The 18441-nt window shown below is 32.2% G+C and overlaps 1 protein-coding gene across 1 annotated transcript; it reads left to right on the forward strand.

Annotated features, from left to right (window-relative positions):
- The first annotated feature begins 2336 nt into the window (after window positions 1–2336).
- On the forward strand, window positions 2337–4459 carry LOC131606222 (gamma-interferon-responsive lysosomal thiol protein-like). Its single transcript, XM_058878484.1, has 5 exons — window positions 2337–2788; window positions 3250–3315; window positions 3511–3648; window positions 3961–4053; window positions 4166–4459. The coding sequence occupies exons 1-5, from the start codon at window positions 2471–2473 to the stop codon at window positions 4358–4360; spliced, it is 810 nt and encodes a 269-aa protein (XP_058734467.1). The 5' UTR covers window positions 2337–2470; the 3' UTR covers window positions 4361–4459.
- Window positions 4460–18441: the final 13982 nt, after the last annotated feature.

Below are 18441 nucleotides of genomic sequence, written 5' to 3' on the forward strand. Positions count from 1 at the left end.
AACCTTCTGAGACAAAGCTTCTGAGCGCTGATTTGTGCATACTCTTTATATATTTCCTGAAAGGGAAATTGCAATGTATTAGAGTACCACACTATCTCACACAAAATTCATATCCTTGTTATCATCAAAACTAAGAATATTGATCAGAACAAATCTTGTTCTAACAAATATGACTAGAAAAGATAAATGATTCATGCACATTTAAATGTCATAATCAACTATACCATATGTTAAATTAATTATGAGCTTCACAAAAGCGTCAACACTAATTCTCAAAAAGGAAAACCTATAATGACTAGTGTGTTAATCGATTAAGTTTATTCATAATCGACTATGAATATTTGTGCCTTGTTCTAATAGACACACTAATGTCCTTAATTAATTCGGTAGTGTATACAAGCTTCCTAGATGTTTAAGAACACATCTTGACTAATACCAAGAGCACTTTGATGGTTCCTCTAAGGGTTTAAGGAGTTTTAGAAAATTTATAAATGTAAAAACACTTTTAGGTGAGTGTATGTAGTTTCTTAGTAATTTGAAAACTACTTTAATATCTATACAAGACTTTGACCACTCAAACATGAATCAAACAAGCTTTCACACTTCCTCTTTGTCACAATATTGAAAGCTTTAAAATCCCTTGCTTGATTCATCAATTATTCAACACTTCAACTGGAACATGGCTTCTTTTAACTTATGAGGCTTGATAAGTCTTCTTGATGGACATCATTATAATAAAATTCTTGATTATATACCATCAGGAATTCGATTGAATGTCGTTTGACATTAAGTGTTATCCTTAAGAGATTTCCTACGACATCTTGATTTCACAAACATAATAACTTGATTATCTTGATCCTAAATTCAAATGTAGACTTCACACCATAGTGTTGTCATTTCCAAAAACACTGAGAACATGTGACTACTGCATACACTGTATCTGTAAGCACATAGATCCACAATCATCAATCTTGAATTCAATTGGAGTAACAAAGCCATGCTTATTACCAAATGATATCAAAGACTACCACAATAGAAACAATTACTGTATAAAATGTATCCAAGTCTTACCACTATATAAATAGTAAACTCACATTGATGTACTAAATCAATTTTCTCCTACTTGTGATTGTATAGCACACTACCTTACTTTGGCATCATAATCCCTTTTGCAAATACACTCCTTCACTAAAAGAAAAAATACAATAATCTGATAAGAATATTGTAGCGCCGTACAAACATATCACAACAAACAACACAAAGATTACATGCATGTGGTCCAGCTAAAAGTTCGTACACGAATATTGACGCCCATACTAAGATCCGATAATAGATAACTCAATTTTATATATCCATTGCCATGCAGGTCACCATAATCCAAACTTCCCAAAAATGCTCACAAGCTAAGCCCACATGTCTAAACCACCAATCATAGAATATAAAGTTTAAACCTAGTAAATCACTGTCCAAGAGGCGTGCTGACGGAAAGAGAAGTCTTGCCTTTTTATGTTCTCAATCATTGCAAAGTAATAAGGTAGAATGGTCCAAGAGATGTGACGCATCGTAACTCATACATCATGAATTAGACAATCAAACACTAGAGAACACCATATGCTTGATGGATCTATATCAATTGATTCAAGAAAAAAAATGAAGTAATCGAGAAAAACGGAAAAACATCCTAATGAATTACATTAGGAGAATGACATACATGACAATGTTACCAACTAAAATTATGGAGTGTTGTGTAAATGGACTTTTTTGCTTATTCATGAACTATTTTAACTCCTTTATGTACCTTTTTAATGGTGAGACAATATAGAATAAGAACCTTAACCCAAATGTGACCTTTATACGCAGGGGTAGCAAGTGTCAAACCACACTCGTTTTTTCTTCACTAGTGTGTGGACCATATAAAATCTTAGATGAGCTCGAAAAAAAGATATGAGGGTTCATACTCATAGAAGAGATTGTACAACATAGTGAGAGACTGAACGATGAAAGAAATAACAAAAGAAAAGATTTAGTGTAGATTAAGAAAAATGTATAAAAAAAGGAAGAAAAAAAAAAGAGAAATAGTAATTTTACTAAAGCATTGAGTATTAGTGTATTCATTCTTAACATCAATACAAAGTTTTACTAAATAGAATTTTAATTAAATGATACGATTAAAAAATAATTAATATAGTTTTTAATTGGTCATTTTATATAGTTTTTTTATATTTGATTGAGTTTGGATTATTCATTGTCATATACTATAGTACTAGTATACCACTACATACTAGTAGATATGTGTATTAAATGGTTTCCACTACTCCAAATTAAATTGACACATTTTGTAGCACATGATTGGGCCAATGTAAGAGATATACCTTCCTTGCACGACCTATGAACCACACATATATAGTAAACCAACCCACTTCATCTCATTCTTCTTCCTTCTTCCATTTTCCATACCCCAAAAAAAAAAATGAAAATGCCATCTTTTCTAGATTCTTTACCTCAACGTTCATTCTTCTTTTGCTTCCTCCTTCTTCCTCTTTTGCTTTTACTCTTGCTCTTAGTACCACCTTCATCTTCTTCTTCATCTTCTTCTACCTCTTCAACAACTTCTTCTAATAAAGTAACCATGTCTATCTACTATGAAAGTTTGTGTCCTTATTGTGCTGATTTCATAGTGAATCATCTTGTCAAACTCTTCCAAACAAATCTCATCTCCATTGTCAATCTTAGATTCATCCCTTGGGGTAATGCTTTGATTGCACCTGATGGCACTTTTGATTGTCAGGTATATAATTTTCGATTTTATATATTCAATCACGAATCTATTCTGATATCGTTATTCACTGTTTTTATAATAAAAAAATTATATTAATTCGCACTCACGCAGATTATAATTAGCATCGCAACACCTAAATCGACCAAAAATATTAACCTAAAAGTAGTTTTTTTTATACTTGGATTACTCTTTTTCTGAGCGAGATGTTGAAGTAGGAATATTTATGTGTCATTATTAAGGACTAGAGTACTAGTTTATAGGTACTGTGAAAATAATAAATTCTTGCCTTTGTGTTGAATGTTGACCAGTTGATTTATTACCTACCCAACTGTATTCTTCATCAACCAACCAAAAAAATATTTAGTTGAGTTTATGATAAATTAAATTCTCAAACTACTTGCTTTTATATACTTTTTCTTTTGAAAACAATCTCATTAATTTTTATATGTTTTCTTTTTGAATAATTGCAGCATGGAAATGATGAATGCTTTCTAAACACAATCGAAGCATGCACTATTAAAATATATCCTGATGCGGTACAGTTCTTATGGAACATTTTTTATTTATTTAATTTTTTATTATTCTACATATACCAATTATTATTATTATTATTATTATTATTATTATTATTATTATTATTATTATTATTATTATTATTATTATTATTATTATTATTATTATTATTATTATTATTATTATTATTATTATTATTATTATTATTTATGATGCAGGCACAACATTTCAAGCTTATACACTGTTTGGAGCGTCTCACCTTAGAAAATCGTCATAAAGAATGGTTTAACTGCTTCCAAATGACTGGCTTGAGCACAATGCCTATTGATTGCTACAAAAATGGCAATGGAAAATCTGTTAGTATTTTTTTTTTCACTTTTCTTTTTTAACTTAATCTCTATATTTTCTTATTTTCAGCTCTATTTTATGAATTTTAATATAATAACATCATAAAAAAAAAATTTAATAGTCTTTGACAGAACAACCTTAAACGGAACAGACATGCATATTTATTAAATGTTAATATCGATGTATTATTAAATGTAGATGTGAAATGCTTATTTTGAGATTGAATTTTGAATGATTTATTAAAGTCGAAAATTGAGTTATCCAATCTTTATTCGATAGTAATATATTTATATTTATTATATTTATGGCTAACAAAACAGATTGAACAAAAATATGCTAAAGAAACAGCTGAGCTTAATCCTCCTCATAATTTTGTTCCATGGGTGGTTATCAACAATCAAGCACTCAAAGAGGTTTGTGATTAAATATCTAACTTCATCATTGAAATTATAATATTGTATCAATTTAATAATTCCCAATTAGTTCTTAATTAACCTCTTTTACCTTTTGTTTTGTTTATAATAGGACTACTTAAATTTTGTGGCATATATTTGCAAAGCATACAAGGGAAATTTGAAACCAGATGCTTGTAGATCAGTTTCAACAAGAACTTATTATGATTCAGATGCAAAATTCAACTCAATTCATCATGTTTGTTATGTAGATGAAGCCAACAAAAATCTCACCTTACTTGCTACTAATCACCAAATTAAGGTGTAAATTCCTATGAAAAATGAAGTTGGAATTAATGAATTTTTGATATGTTTCATGTGGAAATGCAAATGATTATAATGAAGTTGTACCAATAATTTATGTTTATACATGACTATATTTTGATTTTAATACAATTTTCTTTTAGTTAACTATAAACAACAAGACTATCTTTAAGGGCGTGCAAGCCAAACTCAATTTTTTTTCCAGTTAAATAGAATGTTTAATTGTTAAATAGAATGATTAACTTACATAACGCCTCTAAAATCTTAAGACGACTTGATAATAAAATTGGTCCTCCGATTAATCAATTATAAAATTGAATATCGAGTTTTAAAAAAGATCTTTAATTTAGAGGCACAATTATAAATTGGTGAAACACCAAAAATATTTTTTTTATATGTTAGAATGCAAATTTGAATCCGCAAGACTGATTTGGCCGTAATTAATCTACATGGTGTCTCTAAAATCTTAAGACGTCTTTGATAATAAGACTGATTCTCCGATTAATTGATTATAAAGCTGAATATCGAGTTTTAAAAAAATCCTTAATTTAAAGACACAATTATAAATTATTTAAAGACCAAAAATATTTTTTATATATATTAGAATGCAAATTTGATTTCGCAAGACTGATACTTCTATGTTAATAATTTGTGTATATGCTGAGTTTAGATATCAAACTATTTAAAACAAATAATAATAATAATAATTAAAATTTTAATTATCGAAAATAGAAGAGAATGGTATTATCCAACTAATGAAATAAATTTCTCTATGAGAAATAAGACAATCTTATAAATATTTTCTCTATGGGAAAGAAGTGTATGCAAAAGAAATAACGAAGAGAAAAGGAAATTAGAAATAGATAAGACAAGAAAACAAAAGGGTGAAACATGTGATATGATGAAGATAAGAAAAGTATATAGACAAAAATTGCCAATAATATAATCTGAATTGAAACTTATATAGTAAAGATTAATTAACACGTCAATACCAAAAAAAAAAGTTCAGAGTCAATAATAAATATTGATAATTACTGAAAATGAAGTAATAAGATTAAAATATTTATATTAGAAGTTAGATCATCTACAATTTTTTTTCTCATGTTCTCTCTCACGTACAATTTTGAATTATTGGATTATTCTAAAAGTTAAAAGACAACAAAGAAAAAAATTCATTAAAAAAAGAAAAGAAAAATATGTATCAGATTTTTAATTTTAATTTATTTTATTAATAATCTAATTTTTTATAATAAACTATAATAAATATATTATAACTATTATTGTTTTTTATTAGAAAATACATTAGTATTAGATTGATTATGACAAACAACTTTTTGTCAATGTACTGTATGAGTTGAGTTGTATGCTTCAATGATTTCTTTAATGACTCATTTTCAAATAAAAAGCGTTCAAAATTTAAAATGTGAAAAAAAATTGATATATGACAACATTATAAGGTTTTTTTTTGTTTTTATGTTGACAATATGATTAGTTTTATTATTTATCCAAGAATATGTATTTCATATATTTTTTTATTCAGAAAATAAAAAATAATAATATTAACTGGTTAAACTAGTGGAAAATAGTTCTTCTTTATGTATAAATTATATGTTTTAACGACTATCTTTAACGATACATTTTTGAGAAAAATATTTTTAACAAGAAAGTATAGTAAATTATAATTAATTTATTGTAATTTTTTATGATGACAATAATATAAAATATTAAATTAACTATTTTTTTTATTAACATACATTTATCCTCAATGTGTATAATAAATAATTATTATTTTGATTATTCTCATTTTTATTAAATACAAAAAATTAATTTAAGTAATTAATCAAATATGTATAAAAGTATTTTAATTATTACTAAATAAAAATATTAAAATAAAATGAAAATTACGTGGCAACATCTAGCTCTGGTTTGAGTCAGATTCGCTTTTAGTGGTCAAAGCTTTCTCTAACCATTCTTTAGTGCCTTGGAGATTTAGAGCCTGTTAGGACTTGTACACAGACCCGTCTAACATCTCTAATCATTTTATCACTCACATTTACCTGGAAGGTAATGGTTGTGCAGAATTTTTTGCAAATATCGATCTGTCTTCTCATACCATTAGTTTTTTTATTCCATCCCCTATGTGATTAGAAAATATTTTGTAAAGAATTGGTTAGGTATACCTTTAATTTCTTTAAGTTCTCTTCCTTCTTTTGACAAGATTTTACCCCTTCTCCTTTGTAATGCTTATTTTTGTGATATATGAACCTTATTAAAAAAATCTATGAATCTCATTCTTCTTCTAGTTCACACATTAAACAATTTGATGATCACAAATTTAATTTAACATTATTCTATGAGAGTCTAAGCCAACCTAGTGCAATTTTCATTGTGAATAATCTTGAGAAAATATTCAACAATAATCGCATTGACATTGCTAATTCTCATGTGAATCAATTCAACAGTTCTCCAAATTTAAATATCTCATTTTATTATTATTTTTAAATATAATTTTCAAAGTTTCAATTAATATAATGATTGTCAATTTAATTTTGTATTTGTCTCTTTACATACATAATTTTGCATTGTGATATAAGTCGTTATCATATTTGGCTTTGGTAAGGGGGTAATCAGAGATTATGGGAAAGAAGAATTGATGATGTTGCAAAGTTTACAAGGAAAAAGGCGAAAGAATTTGGCGTTCAAGGAATTGAGAAAGATGAAATGCATATTGAGAAAATAAGATTGTTGGAGAAGAAGGATAAAGAGATTAGAAGTAAGATGGAAGGTAGAGCTCAAATTGTTTAATGAATATTGTTTGCGATAATTCTATTAAGAAAAGAGTATTGCGGTTTGTAACACCCCATTTTATCCGGCGAATATGATTAAAATCCGAGTTACAAAATTTTAACATATAAATAGGATGCTACATTTTCTACTAAAAAACAACGGCATTTAATCGCATATAAAACAAATACATAACACATAAATTCGGATGAACCGATAACAATATAATTTAGTCTTTAAAATTAAAACAACTTTTAATTTAAGCAGCAGAATCACAAACTTCAAGTCAAATGACATAACGTCTTTGTCCAACTGAGAACAACTTTAAAATAACAAAGTACTTAGTAAAATTTATTTAAAATTCAACAACTGAAGTAATAACAATAACAAAGTAACAAGCGTTCATTCCCCTGGGTGTTACGTATCAGAGCGACGGCACCGACTCGAACTATTGAAGGTAAACAACCTTCCTTTTGAATTTTCTGCATGTTACCAACATAGAGGTAACATTCAAACAGAAGGGGTGAGATATCAAACAATATAATCGGATGTATGATAAATACTATATTAGAATCAGTTCGTATAAAATCACCACTTCACAGCTTTTTAATAACATTTATCACAATAATATCATCAACATAATATAACAATCATTTCATCATCACCACAACTCAACATAAAGGTGCAACATGAAATGTGACTCGTTACTATGCACATGCATGTGGTACCAACATAGCATAAGCTCCCAACTTATTATTGCCAATTAATAGAGGCACCAACAAGGCATAAGCCTTGAACTTTAAACTTTTGCCAGTCCAGACCAACTTACAGAGCATAAGCTCTCAACTTTTATGCTACGTATGCGACAACAGTATGAATGCAACAACAACAACAATTCGACATGCGAATAAGCCTACAACTTGGTTTTGCCAAGCAATAGAGGCAACACAACAAAATTCATCACCACCTGCAAATTCACATCTTTAATATTTACATTACAGCAACTTATACAATTTACTCTCTCAACCGGAATATTTGCAAACACTTCGCATAATTATTCGGACAATTCGGCTATATCCGGCTAAGTGATTTTTTTGGTAACGCTACTAATATTTTCTGCTCTGTTATATAAGTTAGTACTGGTGTCAATAAATTCATACTACTAGGGGGTATTGTTCTACTGTCACCTAGCTTCCACTATTTTCTGTAATTTACTTACTGATTTTTTTACTACTAATTACTAGCTACTGTATTACTCTTATGCTAATTTATTTCCTACTGATACCTACGGCTAATATTCTTCTGTTAACACTAACCTTCTGCTAATGTTACTTATTATATTTAACTAAGTAATTTTTGCTTTTTATTAAATACATGTGCCATTACTAAGACCATAATTTAATTACGAAATTGACTAAACTAATAACACAAGGCACAAGAATAATTTAAAAAGTACTAAAAAAATGGTGGCAGTCATCCCCTCCACTAGAAGCTAGCGCCCCCCTCTCTCTCTCTATCTCTCATCTAAGGGGTGGGCGCCCCTATTTCTCACTCACATAAGGGCAGTCGCCCCTTGCTCTAGCGGCAGGCACCACTTACAAAATTTTCTAGTTTTTTTTCCAATTTCGTACAGAATTTCCCTTCGATTCACCAATTTCACTCGACTACCAACCTCAGACCAAATAACACAAAATCACATCACAGTAATTGTAACACCCTTCTAAATCTCGCGGAAATTAATTAAATAAATCAGAGTAACATGCACAAGGGTGTCACAATTCATAAATAAAATAAACAACATCGGTCATATGTCAGGCATTCACTGTAGAATATTTTAACATAAGTCATAAATAAAATATCTCATGTTTACACAGCGGAATAACCATCAAGCTAGCATCACATCGTCAATGCTTTTAATCCTCAAAATAAATTAAACAAAACAGAATTATTGTCATAAACTAAAAACAACATTCCCCCAGTGTTACATCTATCAGAGCATGACCCGACGCTAAACAAACATATCGACTCATGAGCTAATCCTCACCAAGTCGAAGCCGCTATCCTCAATCTGAAAAATATAGTGTAAGAGTGAGTCTCATTCGCAATTAACAAATATTATTGCATTATAAATAACAACACATCAATAGTTATATTATTCACCCAATTCATCTATATTCAGATAGTCCACCATCACACACAACACATATTACCAATCATAACAATGAAGTACATTCAGTCATGTTAACAAATTCATGCATATGAATGCAACTGACTCTATGCATGTGGTACCAAACATCACCAATGGGAATAACCCACCGACCGATCTAACATCATCCAGATACGGCCCTGCCAGCACAGATTCCACACAATGAGAATCTTGCCCTTCACTGAATCCTCTCATCATTAGGATTCAGCCCTCATCAAATGGTCATGAATGCATGCAAACATATATACAACATACTTTCATCATCATCATTCTATGAATACCATCATCCTATACTCATTTCATCATCATCATCATTATTATTAAGTATGTTTATATGTATCAGCATCATTCATTCACAAATCAATCATTATCACCATCATTATAGAACATACATGTATTACACTAATCATCATCATCATCATCAAAGTAAGAATATACATGTATTCACATCTTCCAAAACAAGTCAATCATCATTGTACAATTCTCAACAATCATCACATAATCATGTTTTAAAACATAGCATGTATTGTCATATCTCATCATATATATGTACAATACATCATTCATCAAGCAATAAATTCATAATTCAAAATTAATTGAAAGCTACACCTCATTTCATCATTTAAACAAATAGGTTATCTCATAAGGTTCATCATTCTCGAAACGGCACTAAAAACAGACCAACGGTTCAAAAGTTATACGTCATTAAACTTTCAAAAAATCACAAAACGTGAAATCATGCACACAGCACAATCATACGCGTACAGCCACACCCATACGGGTATCACACAATTCCATACGCGTATCATACGCAAATGGCCAGTGTTCCCAAAAACCTGCAATTCGTATCAGTTTGTTTTTCTACTCGTTTTCACCACTAACAGCCTGTGATTTTAAGTCTAAAACATCATCTTTTCATACATTAACATATGTCATTCATCCAATTTTATCAATCTATTATCATATGTCAGTTTTACACATTAAAGCCTAACTTTCTATCCAATTATTGGAAACCCATAACTCAGATTCAGCTTTCATGGAAGAACACAACAACACAACAACTGACATATGATCAAATTGACCCAAACAATATCCCTAATCATGCCCTATCATTCATAACACGATAAGAGATGATAATTGGAAGAGTCTCCCCTTACCTTAGCCAAAAATCTGGACTTTTCCCCTTCTTTTCCATCAAACCCGTAAGCCTCTTTTCTTCACTTTCAACAAGAATCCCCAATCTTCAAACTCGCTTATCTCCCTCATCGAGAAACTCCCTGACAAGAATTAATATATCAAATCGAAGTAAATTTTGTGCAGAATCCGAATCTTCAAGAATTACCTGATTTGGAGCTACGAGCAGAAAATTATGGCATGATTTGTGAATGCTGCCAAGGGGTTGCGAAAATAGATTTTGCCCATGAGTTCTTCTTCTCTCCTTCTTAGGTTTTCCTCCTCTATTTCCCAATTTCCTCCTATTTCCTTGTTTTATGAAAATATAACATAATTTAGTAATGGGCTCCTTCACATTAACACCCCCACATTACTAACTCCACCAATGGCCCAACACTACATTTTATTAATTCTTCTAACATAATTCCACTAAAATGCTAATTCAAATTAATTAATTTAAACTTAATTAAATTAATTAAATAAGAAATTTTGGGACGTTACAACTCTCCCCCACTAAAAGAGTTTTCGTCCATGAAATCATACCTCAAGTGAAAAGTTTCGGATAGGAGTCCTTCATCTGACTCTCCAGTTCCCGGGTAACATTTCCCTAGTCGATCCTCAAAATTCATCTGACATAACCAACAGAAACATGTCTCATGCATTCAATTGCAGCTCTTACGTCGCATTCGACCACCCCAAAGGTGTACCACTCGCTATATCTCCAAAGGTTAACGATAGTGAAACGTCGAGGTGCGATCCATACAACACGCTCAATAACTAAATAATATAATCACACAATCCATGGTATGATCACAACTGATCAACACTGCAGTAATGGATCCCATCCATCGAATATACCAACCTTAGACACGCTTTTCCATCTGAGCGATAAGGTAATACTTACACTTTTCACCAACCGCTTCCTTCAAGAAACTCAATAATAATATTCATATATCATTGGATTTCAACTATCTGACTCCTCTTAAGTCACACCAACAATTATCCAATACGTTACATTCCGCTTTTGATGCACTACTCTGAGTACTTATTACAATCATCATTACCAGTTAGATTTTCTTAGTTTTACCCAATTCTGAATCTCTTTACTCATTGTTTAAAATCCTCCTTTACCACACATGGTACTAATTTACCACTTAGCAATACTTACACGTACTAAAACAAATTCCGGAGTTACTACATCTATTAATACATTCCCACCATTGGAACGAGCATACATAAGTAATTATAATCACACTCGTCAGCCTCAATACACCATTTCTTACAAAACAACTCAAATTGAGTTCCTCTCTTCTCTAAAAATTAAATCAACCTCGTCCTTCTTAGAGTATAATCCCTTATTATTCTGGAATCTACAATAACTTCTTACAACAGCACAAAATTATTATAGCATCATATGGTATCAACTCATCATCTTAACTTCGCCGAATACATACTCGTCAACCTTGTACAACCACAATAACATATTCATCATCTTGGCAATTATTCGAAAAATTTCTAATTCTATGATACAACATCGTTACATCCACTAGATACTAAATCCAACATATAGATCAATACATGTTCTCCACGTAGGCTTCTGACGTATTAATTCCTCACTGCCCACGAGTAGTACTCATAATATTACTCCACATCACACTTTCGCTGTGCGACTCCGATTACCCGTCTTAAGTCACCGTCCAATACGTTGCACTCTTTCATAGTCACTTCTTCATAAGTTCCCGCAATATGGCGAGCGATTATTCTCACGGCTTAGCATTCATCACATCTTATACCATTAAGGTAACAAACAATCTCACACCATCTATATGATTCCGTCTATTATCAACAAGAGATTAAGGGTGATCAAGTCCTCAATTTGTCAATAGATAGCCGACAATCATATTTAAGCATAAACTGTCGTTACCACATAATAGTGTCCTTTCTGAGTTAGCACTCAAACTCATTAACATCGTCGTAGTCCAATAATTCACTACGGTGTCCTTCTTCTAGAATACTCTCTCGAAGTTCAGCAACATCAGGAACACAAATTCTGTCACCAAACCTCAGTATACCATTCTCGTCAACTCTGAATTCGCCGCCCTTGCCTCGATTAATCAAAGTCAACTTATCGATCAATTCAACATCAACTTTCTGACCTTCTCTAATCTCGTCAAGAATACCACTAGTCAGCTTTGGCATACCCAATCTAACACTATTAGGAGTAACTTTGCATACCCACTCAAATCTTGGAATTGTTCAATCAAATCTAATCCTTGCACCATTAGTATAGGCATGTGCAAGGACTTTCTGCTTAACGCATCAGCAACTACGTTCGCTGTACTCGGATGGTAATTCAGTTCAAAATCATAATCTAACAAAACTCTAACCATCTTCGTTACCTCATATTAAGCCCTTTCTGATCAAAGAGGTACCTCAGACCCTTATGATCACTAAACACTTCGAATCTTGACCCAGACAATTTAATGTCACCGCCACTTCAAAACAAAACCACGGCTGTCAAATCTAAATCATGAGTCGGATAATTCCTTTCATGCACTTTGAGTTGTCTCGACGCATAAGCTACTACTTGCTGACTTTGTGTCAATACACCACTCAAACCCATCAGTGACGCATCACAAATACAACTTCAACCGTTCTAAAGTTTAATTCACCTTTACTACTAATTCAATCCACTCTAAGATCCATCGGCACTTAAATCATCTTTATTACCGAACATCTCATCAACTTATTCCCCAACAACATGTTCTACTCAATTCCGTTTCAAACAATCACGGTAGTAGGCATTCCTATTCAACAATTTTCCATGCTTCTTTAACCGAACTCATAATACCTCTTCATAGGACCACTCTACTGTATTTATAAATCTTCCATAAGGTAGAACATAATCTCTCCTATTCGTGGGTTCAAACGGTACATTAATCCGACACTCAGAGCTCAAGATATGAATTTTCCAATCGTTATCCAAAAATGAAACACCGATGCCATGCAACGACACTCTATACAATATCTCCAAAACTCCTCAATTGGCACATTTAATTCCTAAAATTGCTTCCCAACAAGCCTTTAATTATTCCTTCATTCCGTTCAACTCTGACACTGATATCCCATGCAGCACCAACAAACAAGTCTAGTTTTAAGAACAAGCGTAACTGTAACTTCACCTCTTTCCAACATCATACTGTCACAATTAACTATGTTACAGCTGCTGCAACCATTTTTATAACAAAGGTCGTCTCGTTAGCTTTTCGACGCTTCAAACGGAACTCAAATCGGATGTCCAGAACTCCAGTTATGAATTTTTGAAGTTTCATAACGGTTCAGCAACCTTCCTGCGTTTTTCTTACGGAAATTCCGCTCCAAAACTCATCATCTTCAAATCAATCACATTCCAAACAATCCTTTATCATATCTCTTCACTCCCAAACTTCTTATAACTTAAGCGACACATTCCCTCGCCGAAGTCCGCTTTCTGAAACATTACGACCGCAATCCTCTTTGCAAACTTGCAACTGAACCTCTTCCGATAAGCAAAGCTTCTCCCCCACTTTACTCAAACCAACTCCTTCAACAAAACACGTAAGTATCGACAGTGATTCACTCACATGTCGCGTACCAAGGGATAAACGCCGACAGTATACAACTGTCGCGCAACTCAACAGACTCGACAATTGGCCGGACGGACCGACCTGCTCTGATACCACTATTGCAACACCCTTCTAAATCTAGCGGCAATTAATTAAATAAATCAGAGTAACATGCACAAGGGCATCACAATTCATAAATAAAATAAACAACATCGGTCATATGTCATGCATTCACTGTAGAATATTTTAACATAAGTCATAAATCAAATATCTCATGTTTACACAGCGGAATAACCATCAAGCTAGCATCACATCGTCAATGCTTTTAATCCTCAAAATAAATTAAACAAAACAGAATTATTGTCATAAACTAAAAACAACGTTCCCCCAATGTTACATCTATCAGAGCATGACCCGACGCTAAACAAACATATCGACTCATGAGCTAATCCTCACCAAGTCGAAGCCGCTATCCTCAATCTGAAAAATATAGTGTAAGGGTGAGTCTCATTCGCAATTAAAAAATATTATTGCATTATAAATAACAACACATCAATAGTTATATTATTCACCCAATTCATCTATATTCAGATAGTCCACCATCACACACAACACATATTACCAATCATAACAATGAAGTACATTCAGTCATGTTAACAAATTCATGCATATGAATGCAACTGACTATATGCATGTGGTACCAAACATCATCAATGGGAATAACCCACCGACCGATCTAACATCATCCAGATACGGCCCTGCCAGCACAGATTCCACACAATGAGAATCTTGCCCTTCACTGAATCCTCTCATCATTAGGATTCAGCCCTCATCAAATGGTCATGAATGCATGCAAACATATATACAACATACTTTCATCATCATCATTCTATGAATACCATCATCCTATACTCATTTCATCATCATCATCATCATCATCATCATTATTATTAAGTATGTTTATATGTATCAGCATCATTCATTCACAAATCAATCATTATCACCATCATTATAGAACATACATGTATTACACTAATCATCATCATCATCATCAAAGTAAGAATATACATGTATTCACATCTTCCAAAACAAGTCAATCATCATTGTACAATTCTCAACAATCATCACATAATCATGTTTTAAAACATAGCATGTATTGTCATATCTCATCATATATATGTACAATACATCATTCATCAAGCAATAAATTCATAATTCAAAATTAATTGAAAGCTACACCTCATTTCATCATTTAAACAAATAGGTTATCTCATAAGGTTCATCATTCTCGAAACGGCACTAAAAACAGACCAACGGTTCAAAAGTTATACGTCATTAAACTTTCAAAAAATCACAAAACGTGAAATCATGCACACAGCACAATCATACGCGTACAGCCACACCCATATGGGTATCACACAATTCCATACGCGTATCATACGCAAATGGCCAGTGTTCCCAAAAACCTGCAATTCGTATCAGTTTGTTTTTCTACTCGTTTTCACCACTAACAGCCTGCGATTTTAAGTCTAAAACATCATCTTTTCATACATTAACATATGTCATTCATCCAATTTTATCAATCTATTATCATATGTCAGTTTTACACATTAAAGCCTAACTTTCTATCCAATTATTGGAAACCCATAACTCAGATTCAGCTTTCATGGAAGAACACAACAACACAACAACTGACATATGATCAAATTAACCCAAACAATATCCCTAATCATGCCCTATCATTCATAACACGATAAGAGATGATAATTGGAAGAGTCTCCCCTTACCTTAGCCAAAAATCTGGACTTTTCCCCTTCTTTTCCATCAAACCCATAAGCCTCTTTTCTTCACTTTCAGCAAGAATCCCCAATCTTCAAACTCGCTTATCTCCCTCATCGAGAAACTCCCTGACAAGAATTAATATATCAAATCAAAGGAAATTTTGTGTAGAATCCGAATCTTCAAGAATTACCTGATTTGGAGCTACGAGCAGAAAGTTATGGCATGATTTGTGAATGCTGCCAAGGGGTTGCGAAAATAGATTTTGCCCATGAGTTCTTCTTCTCTCCTTCTTAGGTTTTCCTCCTCTATTTCCCAATTTCCTCCTATTTCCTTGTTTTATGAAAATATAACATAATTTAGTAATGGGCTCCTTCACATTAACAACCCACATTACTAACTCCACCAATGGCCCAACACTACATTTTATTATTTCTTCTGACATAATTCCACTAAAATGCTAATTCAAATTAATTAATTTAAACTTAATTAAATTAATTAAATAAGAAATTTTGGGACGTTACAGTAATAACTCAACTATAATATCTTGATTTATTTTCCAACAGTTTATCAATTATAATACTACAACGGTAATCAGAAAGTTAAGACAATACCAACACCAATCCATTCCAGAAACAACAATTTCACAATATTATAACAATCAGATAGGAAAGCAAAATAACAAAAAATTTATACCGACTCAATCCCTACATAATATTCATCATAAACCTCATTATAGAGTCAGAACCCCATCCTTACCTTCAATTGAAGGTTGCTTTATAACTCTTCTATAAAACCTAGCTTTTTGCCTCTTTCCTCTCTTCTGCAACTTCTCACGAACCCTTTCTCGAATTCTTTTTCTTCCTCTTTCTAATTAACCTAATTTTTATTTAACCTTAAACTTCACCATTTTAATATTCTCATTGGGTCTAACTCTCACACCCCCATCTTTGCTACATACAACCATAAAAACAAGCCCATATAATTTGTCTTGTATTATTCTAATATTATTACTACTATTAATCAACTAATTTATTAACTAGTAATAATATAGCAATTTATACCAATATATCGCAATATTTCACAATATTTCAACAAATAATTCGAAAATAATTTAATTAAATTAAAGGGCGTTACACGGTTTATCATTAGGGATAAAAAGGTTGATGTGTGTTTGATTCAGAAAACTAAAATAAATTCAGAAGAGTATTTGTGGATATCTTTGTTGTGGGGGAAGGGAGATATGGAAGTATGTTGATAATGTTGAAATCAGGTATGTTGTCTCTAAAATTTAGTTTTAGACGGGAAGATTTTGTTGGTATTTGTGTAGAGTGGAAAGATATATGTTACTATATTGTCAATATTTATTCCTCTTGCAAATTAGATAACAAGAGAAGGTTACGAAGGGATCTTAGTGCTTTTAAACAGAAAGTTTCGTTGGGAGATTGATGCATTGGGAGGGGGGTTCAACGCTATCAAGAACCATTTAGAGAGGATAAGGGTAGTAAGTCATTTTAATAGGAGTGAGATTGAAGATTTTGCATTTATCGATAACGTAGATTTGATAGATGTCTTGGTTGTGGGGTGTATATTTACTTGGTGCAAGAATAATGGAAGTTGCATGAGTAGGTTGAATAGATTTTTACTTTTAGATAGATTAATTTTTAGATGGAGAATGGTTGGTCAAATGGTGATGGAGAGAGTTATTTCATATCGTATATCAATTTGGATTCTTGCTAATAATTTAAATTGGGGCCCTAAGTCGTTCAAGGTGTTTAATGCTTGGTTTGAACATCCCAATTGTGTGTCTTCTGTGAAAAAGTGTGGAATTCTAGTGGATTGAGAGGTAAGTTTGCATTTGTGATGAAGGAGAAGCAAGAAGAGTATACGTGAACCACGTAATACACTCGATCCCTCCAAATAACTTTAATACCAAGGTAACTGGTTCCTTTAAAGATGAACAGAACCTCGCACACTCCTTTCTTCAAAAAGGTTATCAGATCACCTGAAAGCCCAACTAACTTGCTAAAAGACCATCCAACCTGTTCACCTCCCCAAAAACTACTAGCAATAACTTCACCCACCAACATAAACTTTGACTCTTGGATAAGAAACAAATCTGCCTTGCTTGATAAAATCTATTTAATGAATCTCTTTCGCTTCAACTTGTTGCTTCCACCTCAAGTATTGAGTGACCCAATAATCATTTCTCACACTTTGGTGACACCTTCTGAACCAAGCTCGTCTCTTTATCGCATCTTCCAACTCCTTAATTTTCTTGTTAAAATCTCTCCTCCTCTTAGTTTGCACTATCCCCAAATTGGATATCTGGTAATCGGTTATGCCTTCTGTAACCCCTTCCAAATGGACGTAATTGACTACAGGAGAAGAGACCCCAAACCTTAATGCACTGGAGTTACATAGCTTAACCCCCTCATACAACGAAGGAAAAACTTCTAGCTTTAAAGGTGTGAGCCCATTAACAATGCCTTTGGGCTTATGGAAAAAAATGATCCACCAAACTAGACCCACCAACTT

Source organism: Vicia villosa, linkage group LG5, assembly GCF_029867415.1.
Source record: "Vicia villosa cultivar HV-30 ecotype Madison, WI linkage group LG5, Vvil1.0, whole genome shotgun sequence".
Lineage (NCBI taxonomy): Eukaryota > Viridiplantae > Streptophyta > Magnoliopsida > Fabales > Fabaceae > Vicia > Vicia villosa.

Excerpts from the sequence above, each read along its gene's own strand:
- LOC131606222 (XM_058878484.1), top strand. The coding sequence starts at position 2,471 with ATGAAAATGCCATCTTTTCTAGATTCTTTACCTCAACGTTCATTCTTC. Across the intron at positions 2,789-3,249 it reads ATGGCACTTTTGATTGTCAG|CATGGAAATGATGAATGCTT; the intron begins GTATATAATTTT and ends GAATAATTGCAG. Across the intron at positions 3,649-3,960 it reads AAAATGGCAATGGAAAATCT|ATTGAACAAAAATATGCTAA; the intron begins GTTAGTATTTTT and ends CTAACAAAACAG.